At 42.3% G+C, this 9,559-nt stretch overlaps 1 protein-coding gene across 1 annotated transcript; it reads left to right on the forward strand.

Annotated features, from left to right (window-relative positions):
- Positions 1–8,998: 8,998 nt before the first annotated feature.
- On the forward strand, positions 8,999–9,559 carry PtA15_11A166 (uncharacterized protein; the record flags this gene model as incomplete). Its single annotated transcript, XM_053161046.1, has 2 exons — positions 8,999–9,415; positions 9,479–9,559. The coding sequence occupies 2 exons, from the start codon at positions 8,999–9,001 to the stop codon at positions 9,557–9,559; spliced, it is 498 nt and encodes a 165-aa protein (XP_053025032.1).

Consider the following 9,559-nt stretch of genomic DNA (forward strand, 5'->3'; position numbering starts at 1 on the left):
AATTGTGCTTCTGAAATTGTCTCTCCCACATATCCAGCTGGTGTTGGGACTAGTAAATGATCCTTATCTACGAATGTGATAGCAACAAAATGTGCCTTTGATGGAATCAAAGCAAATGTAATTGGCTGATTGTCATTTGGTAGAACAAAGTCCGGGAAAAATGATGTACTTTCATATGGCGAATAGAAACAAACTGGGGTCTGATATGTATTTGAAATAATTTTTCCCATTCCTGGCATTGTCATCCAATATTCCACCCCACATGGTTCAGGAGACGGCGCATTCAAAATCTTTAAATGTTCTTCAACAGTGTAGAAAGGGTTGGATTTTTGGTAAAAGACTCTCCTGTTCTTCAACTCTTCTGATAGCTCATGCCGTATGTTCATATAGTCTTCTTCTCCTCTTCCCAAAAGGAATGCTACAGACCTGAATCCACAGTGCCCATCTCCTTTAACATTAAAAATTTGTTTCACCCACGGCTGGATTGGGGTTGGAATTTCCCATATGTAGTCATCTCTCATATCAGGTGGATGAGGTTTTGGTCCTAAATGAAAAGAGTCTGAAAGTGTTCTATGACTTGAGAAAGTCTTGGGTGTTGATGTTGAGGAATTGAATATTTTATTATTTCCTTGGTTTGCTTCCTCTCCTTTAACTAGCTGATTTGATAAAGTTTTGGGTGTTAATACCTCTGATAGTCTGGGGTCAATGGACTTGGAGATTGGACCACGTAATGAATTGTACAAAGAATGATGGTTGATGGATATTGGATTCAACACAGATACTGAATCAGAGATGCTTTTTCTTCTCTTAGCAGTTTCTGATTGGCTGTACTTTGTGGATAAGTTTGAAGGGATACACTGAATATGCATAATTGATTGGGGGGAATATGATCCATTTAAACCAGGAGAATTTTCAACGCTCATTCTTTTTTGAGTGTGGAGTGGTGCATTTTGATAATGCTGCATAATTGTTTGGGGAGAATATGATTCATTAAAACCAGGAGAATTTGGAATGCTTGCACCCATTCTTTTTTGAGTGTGGAGTGGTGCATTTTGAGAGTAGTTTCCTAGTAGGCTGTGCTGCATCTGACTACCTGGATAATGTGAATCATGCCCACTGTGAATGAGTGGCGCGGGGGGAGCTTGGAGCCCTTGAATACTGGCATTAATCTTTATCTGTGATTTACTAGGATTCTGAACAAATTGTTTGGTTTGAGGGGCTGCTACTGAATAAGATGTGTTCATCTGAGGTTGAAAATTCTGATGACTTATGAGAGACGTCGAATCTTTTTGGGGGGGTGTTTTTGAGGTTGTCTGAGGGACCTGTCCATTTAACAAGGGGTTCCCCTTTTTTTGGGCTGGGTTTTTGGTTTTTGTGTTTGGCTGATAAGGTTTATTGTTCCACGTTTCCATGCCTCTTCTGGTGGCATCTTCCCATTCATCTGCTGTAACTCGTGGAAATGACAACCTGGATTCATTCCTGTGGTATATCATTGATCTTAATGAACATGCATTAAGTATATAACTATGATTTTGGCTGTGGTCATGCTTGACATTATACTTGGAGGTTTGGCCTTCTTGCCTACCTACTCTGTCTGTTTTCTCATGAACTACCTGGCACCCTGCGTCATTGCAGTTATGCTGGAAATTGAGACAACAAATTACATCCTTTCACACAAATTCTCGGTCAGATTTGTAGAATATATATGTGATTTGAAAGCCACACAAATTGGTTGACTCACCACAGCTCTGACATAGAGATATGTATTTGTGCCCTGGTATTCCCGCATTTGATAAAAAGCATGGACTCCAGATGATTTGTAAGTGTGGACTTCTACAAAAAAGGTACTTGATGAATGTTCTGCTTGCCAAATTGAAATCACATATCCAACAATTGGATATTTCTTGGGTCTGCGTATCTACATGTGCCATTGGATTGATAAGTATATGTTGTTCATCTTCATACTACAAATTTCATACTTACCAATACAAAAATGCCTGTCTGGACTATATCATGCTCTCCAGTTTTGATACTTGTTACCCTTTTCCACTTTATTTCCGGGAAATTCTCATAAAGGAAACTTGGAATAGCCACTTCATTTTGAGGCACTGCTTCATTGTACAATATTGGATACCTTATGGGTTCTGAAAGGTCAATCCCCATGAGTTTTTGTACCTCTTTATTGAATTTGAATATATGAGTGATCTCCTTTGAAGGTCGGAAATAATACCTCTTGACATAATTATAGAGCAAAACACCAGACAGTATGAGCCTCATTGCTTGATAATTTGAGAAGGTGTTTGCTATGTCCCTCCCTGGGGCTTGACGGTTGGAATGAATTGAAGCATTCCTCATTATTCCATTGTATGATTCAAATTTCTCAGATGAAAACAAGCTAGGTGGACCAAACCGCCTGACCAATTTGGGAAGATGGAGGAGCATATGAAATTTAGCTTTATTGACCCACTGTGCATTCATTCTCAAGATATGATACAGGAATATATCAATATGATGTTGCAGATCTTCAATGTATGTTTCCATGTTGTCGATTTTTGTTTGGTTTACATATGTACACAGGTAACACAACGACATCCATATATCCCTTTGCTGCCTGTTCATAAATGGAAAGAAGACAAACGGGGCAGCTTGAACCACAATCTTCATATGCTTTCCAATGAAACTCTTGTAGTGGGTGACCATAAACACCCCCCTCAAAGAAGGAATATTTAGTGCGCCTTTGTTGAAAGACTCCCATTTTCCCTCCAATTTCCGTCTGTCTGCCTCCCCAAGGCCTTCCATGAAGTCATGCAGAAGGTATCGAATGATTCCAAGCTGTAATACATGCAAGATCTCTACAGGCGTATCTTTACATCCATCAAATCCTGTTCCAAATTTGGAGGCTATCAGTATCAAACAGATGTAAATTTTCATCAGAGAGGCTCACCCTTCAAAGTGTAGAAACGATTATACAGCCTGTCTGGGCACTCTTTCTCTATGGCTTCTATCTCTTCTTTTTGACCTGGCTTATTTCTCTGGTGGTACCTCTCAACAAATTCCACATTTATGTTGTCCTTAAGACCTTTTGCTTTGGTTTTGTCATTGTATGCGGTCTTGGCTTCATCTTTGGATTCTTGCCAACATTTCTTTATGGATGATATGGTTTCTTCCCACTTGCGTGGAGGGGGGGGCTTGAAGGTGATTGTCAGGTCACATCCATGCATACTAAAAATGAATTTACTGAACTACTTACCACATGTCCCCCTGTGGTCAATCGGAAAAAATCTTTCACATAAGCCACGAGTGACTTATCCTCCTTCCTTACCACCAAAAGTTGACACATACGGCAAGGACTATTGGCATTTGCGGGCATGGGTGTACTGGTCATTTCTGCATGCATTGGAGAGTCCCCAAGCGCTACTAGTACAAAACTCATAATTAGTACCCTCTGATTCAGTATGCTATCATAAGCAAAATGGCCATTGATGCTCATATCACTGGAAGGAATAATAATTAATTCCACAAGTGTCAACATGATGCTGATCATGATTTTTAAATGGAAAAATAATGAACAACTTACTTAATTTCCTCAATAATTGGATCTGCCAACTCCAAGCAACTTGCTAAATTGGAGGTTGCCACGAATTGACAATTGTACTCCTGATTTGACCAGTGTGGATGTAGTCCTGACAAAGTGAAATAATATGATATATGTTTGTTCCATTGTTTGGAGCAATTACCAGATGTGTCGTCTGCATAGAGTGTAAGTGGTACATGTCGGATGATGCAGTTTTGGGCCTTTTCCCGCCAAGGGTTAGGGAGTTCAATTTGGATTCTTTTTCACTGTTATCTTCTTCTATGAACACAATATTGGTCAAATTACCAAATCACGCTTGTTGTATATAATGATTGATGCACTCACCATAAAGATTATCACCAATTTTTATTGTAATGTATGTGCCATCTCCCATGGGAATTTCTGAGATTTCTGAATAAACCTTGTCAAAATCATTGATATCAACAACCCGCTGGTGCTGGGTTTCAGTGAATTTAATATCCGCCGGTATAATGATATCAAATGCATCTCCAGTTTCATGTGGCATAAATTCTGGTGAATAGCATTTTGCATACAACTTCCCCTTGGCCTTGTAAAAAAAGGTGGGAATCACCACTTCACCTGATTTCAGCTGTTGTGGTGCTCCATTCCAAACCATAAGTAGTATTTTATTGCTTTCTTTTACATATATTCATCATTACATTGAACATTTCCCCATAACCCTTCACAAATACCTCATTATTATTGCATATTCAGATTCTACATCAAATTTCACATATAGTCCTTCATACATAGTATACCCTTATCTTCAATGGTTCAATAGTTATAGAGGATATAAGACTTACAGATAATCTACAGTCTTCATTAGTTACAATACTCAATTCATTATTAACTTACTGGAATCATTACAGTACATCCCTTTTACATAATTACTTTCACATACTAAACCCTTTACATACATTCCTCATTATGTACTATGGCTATTGTACACATTACATCATTAGATCTGTGCTTACCTCTTTCAGTAGTGCTCATCATTACAAGTTGTTACTATGTTCTCATCACTTTTCCCCATTAGTACATTCTTTTATTCCCATAACCAGCATTCCCTTTTCAGCATTGCTCATCATTACATACTGTTACTATGTTCACATCACTCTTCCTCATTTGTACAACCTTCATTCTCATAGCCAGAACTCTTCATTGTCTGTGCTCATCCCTCCTTACTATAAGAACTGTTCTTCCCCCCCCTCACTTGTACGAATTTATAGATAATTTTGGATACAGAAATTATAAGTTCCCCACTCTCATCAATCCTCCATCTCTCTTACCCTCAGTAGTCAGTAGTTAAAGCTCATAGTACTAGCTCCTAAGATCAAGCAGAAATCAGCCACACCTTTTCTTCTTTTTTCTTAGTGTTACTCTCATCCCCTCAGCATTAGTCAGGAAGGCAGCCTCATCAGCACCCTTGCATAGCTTACATTAGTACTAGTGTTGCTATCCATTTACCTTCCAAGCTCTATTCTCATATACAGCTAGCCCAGAAGAGCTTGTGACTTTGGCCGCAAACTCTGAGAGTTTGTACCGCAGCAGCAAGAGTTTTCCGCAGCTGTTGACAGCCGTGCGCACGGACCGTGCTTGGGGGATCCCGGGGGAGCCCGCAGGAAGGCTGCTTACCACCGATCCACATCCAGCCTGCCACCACCAACCCACTGCCGTCGAATCACCACCACCATCAAATCCATACATCTCCCCTCCACCGCAAATCTACCCCAGCAGCCAAGGATCATTGAAACAATCTCATCCGGCCATTGGAACAATCCAAAACAGGTGAGTTGGTTACCATCAGTGTTATAGAGAGCACGCAAGCCTAACTCTTATGCCGATATTGATTACTTCCGTTCCTCTTGGCAGGAATCAATTGAGATGGGACTGGTGCGGTTTATTGGTTCGATCTGGTGGGAAGTTATGAGCAAGAAAGATGCAGGGCCGCCGGGGCGGCACAAAGTCTAGTCCAGCCGTTTTTGGACAACCAGGTGAGAAGGGTTTCACAATGGGGAGGCTATAGACTCCTATATATATGCAATCATGCGATATCTCTTGAGAAATTGACTGCTTGTCTTGTACTCTGCAAATTCTTTTTAAAAACCTGGGTCAGGTTGGAGGCAAGAATATGACTCGTGATCCGTCCGGCCCAGCTCCTCCACCCGAGCCGGTCTACGCCCAAGGCAAATCTCACCCTCCCCCTCAATCACAATTGCCGTTGGAAAAGGTCGAAGCCTTGGTCACGGACGCGTTCACTTGCGCGGCTGAGAGACATATTGAAGTCGGTGACGGCTTGGAGATCTTTGTTGTTGAGCCCGGAAAAGGCGTCCGTGTGATCCGTAAGGAACTCAAGAGAGATTATTTTCTTTGGGCTCTAACTTGTATTTCTCATCTTTTCTAGCCCCGATATCTTTTGACTCAAAATGAGAATCAATTATCCTTGTGATTGAGTCTTCTTGGCTCACAAATCCTTTGATAGCTGTGATAGCTGTTGGCCGAGGCTCTAATTCAAGCCACCATATGTCATTCACTGTTTAACTAGCGGCTGGAGTGCACATAATTTGAAATTATAGCTTGTAAATCCAATTGTGATGTAGATGGGTTCTTCAATTTATACACACATAAAACATGCCTACACCTTGTAAACTACTCCAATCAACCAGCTGGAAGAATGACCGTGTACATCTTTTTTTGTGCATGCAGGATGGTTACGCACCCCGACCATTACTCTTGTGCATTGATACTCACCAGTATGATCCCCATATTCCCCATGGATGTTTAAGGACATCGAGGTTCAGCTTTCCAACTATCTACAGTTTTAAACTGGTTTGCCGAGCTGGGAGATATACATTGATTTCGGCGAGGGGTTTTCCATCGAGGGCCGCCCAAATAACGGCGAATTTGAATCCGGCGCTATACTTCACATACATTGTGCCTGAAGGAGCAAAAAAGGAAACCAGAAAAAAAGAGAACTCATATCAGCTTGGGGTTGCAGAAAATGACAAGCAAACAAACCATTTAGAAAAAATCTACTCGTGATTCGACGACGGTCGGCGTTGGTGATTTGACAACGGTTGGCGGTGGTGATTCGACAACGGTCGGCGGTGGTGATTTGACGACGATTGGCGGTGGTGATTTGACAACGGTTGGCGGTGGGTTGGTGGTGGTAGGCTGATGTGGATCGGTGGCAGGCAGCCTTCCTGGGGGCTCCCCCGGGATCTCCCAAGCACGGTCCGCGCGCACGGCTGTCAACAGCTGCGGAAAACTCTTGCCGCTGCGGCACAAACTCTCAGAGTTTGCGGCCAAAGTCGCAAGCTCTTCTGGGCTAGCTGTATGTAAAAATGCTTTGATTCAATGTGCACCATTTGCACCCGGATGTCACGTGGTAGATCTTCTCTCCATTTGAAACTTTGACAAAGGCTGTCAATTGGATTGCCACATGGGTCATGGGGATAAAATTCAAGATGCCCATTCACATATGGATTCAGCAATTCCTATGAAAAGGAAGAAAATGAAATCAGCTCAATACTCATTGCTTCTACAGTCAAAGAATTAACTACATTAGACAAGATTCCTTTGACACTAATGTGGAATATCTTATTATCCCACACACTGATAGATTCCTTATTGACAAATTTCAGGAGCTTTCTTATTCTTTCTCTTGAATTACGTACAGCATCCCAATATGGCAGAGCTAATTTCTTCATTTTTAGGATAATCCTAAGTTGGAGGTATGTTACACGTGACATAAGAGTGTGCAAATATCCCATAATGAGGCATGCTATCAAATCCTGGAAAGTAAAATGCAGAAATATCATGAGTAAAATGATAGAAACACAATCTCAAGTAGTAGGTCTTACTTCCTCACTGTTGAATGGATCCCAATTGACCTTTGGTGCACCACCTGCTTGACGCGTGTCTTGTGCTTTTGCAAGATTTATGGCCTCTTCACGTTGTTCAATTATTGATTCTCCAAACATATCCCAAGAGAGAAATTCATCAGAATACTCTGATGGGGCCTCATGCCCCCCAGATGAATCTGAGCCGAATCCTACATCATCATCATCTCTGATTACATACTCAGGCTGGATCACCTGGGGGAAGTGGAGTTCAGTTTCAACAGAATCTTGAGCTGGCCAGGTATGGTCCAAATCCATATCTGAAGGCCCCCGCTGTGCCACAGGACTTGTGTTTGCTTTTGTCAGCTCCCTGAGATGTAATTGGCTCAAAAGAACATTCTGCCTGACAGCATTCAGGTGTGCAGCTGAGTTCAAGTGCTGCGTGACAGATTTCATTCTACGGCCATGACAGTAATGACATTGGTAACTTGCCTCCCCATGAGAATCTACAAACCTTGTGAATCCTGCCGGTCCATAGAGACAAATCCGGTCCATAGAGACAAATCAAAGAATCAGAGCCAATCCTCATAACAACAAGCCAATAAGCCCTTACCTGCTATTTCCTCCATTTGGATATTTCTTTATGAAATACAAATCCTGATTTATTTCTGGTTTCCAGATGCTTTTGGAACAGATAGGAGATAAAATAATCCAAATAGAAATGAACAGACTTTGATTTAAATGATGGAATGAGTAAGTTGTTGGTAATATAAATATTTTTTGGATGTCTATTATCTCAATTTTTTGTGTCTGTGTGTATGGGATTTTATTTGGATAAAATAAATATGCAGTAATAGAGATAAATCAGAGGTGTTAAATCTTACTGACTTATTAGAAAGCTAGAATTTTTTGCTTTTAACTCTATGGACTGTGAAATAAATGTTTAGGGGGATGTTTTTGGACTTCAGTTGAAATTTCCTTGGCAGTTTTGCATGGCATGTAGCTTATGTCAAGACAACGGATCTGACTCAAACTAATTCAGAGATAACACGGCTCAAATTGTGATGCTTTAATCTAAAAAGATGTTCTGCGGTCAGGTGCGATAAGAAGATCAGAGCCCGGTGAGGAAAGAATGGGGAGTGAGAGAGTGATCCGTCGAAATCACGGGAGTTGATATCATGTCGAGATCACCAAGTAGAATTTCAAATGTCTCATGTGATCGTGGTTCGCTCGCTCCGACCAGCGGGGATCGCTCCAACCATCTCAGCCAAACTCATCCCACCAAGCAACCCCACCTCCGACAAGACTCGCCGCTCACAATAAAAGGAACAAATCTGTGGCAGGTAAGCTCGATCTCCCCACCCAGTTACAGTCCGTCAATACAGACCTGACACCCCTTCATTTGTGATATCATGTCCAACTTGTCATTGCGTACAGGCCGTTTTACTCCTTGATTCCGTGCACGCACAACACCGGCAGTTACAGGTCAGTCTGCATTGAACACATGTATATTATGTATTCCCCTGACTGATTGAACAAATCAGAAGGAGTCACCAGCCCCATGCGAGCTACTATCAGCCCGGCCCGACTGGCTGCGGCTCCTTACACAGCCAGGAGCCCAACTCGAGGGGCATCGGCTGCAATCCATCCTGACCTGGATGGTGCGGCTCGAGACGAAGAGCTGACCCCTATCATCCCTATGCTGCGTAGCAAGAATGAAGATAGCAACCCCGGGCCCAATAACGCCGGTGATGTTCCAGACGGACCTGAAAATCACCGCAGTGTGCCGACACCAGATGAAACTCCCCCCGGGCCCAATAACGCCAGTGATGTTCCAGACGGACCTGAAAATCACCGCAGTGAGCCGACGCCAGATGAAACTCCCCCCGGGCCCAATAACGCCATTTCAGTTGAACGACTGGCAGATGAACTGGGCCTAGATGTCGGTCAGATTGAGCGGGTCCAACAAGTCGCAGCCGTAAGTTATATGTCCTCATCCTCTGTTCATCTCGCTTGATCTGACACATCTCCCCCGGCCCAGCTGTCAGAGGCTGATCGTGTGCTGGCTATGCTCATGTACCTTGAATCGATCCGAGCTCAAGTCAAACAATCTGGTACCTAG

Source organism: Puccinia triticina, chromosome 11A (assembly GCF_026914185.1).
Source record: "Puccinia triticina chromosome 11A, complete sequence".
In the NCBI taxonomy this organism is placed as follows: domain Eukaryota; kingdom Fungi; phylum Basidiomycota; class Pucciniomycetes; order Pucciniales; family Pucciniaceae; genus Puccinia; species Puccinia triticina.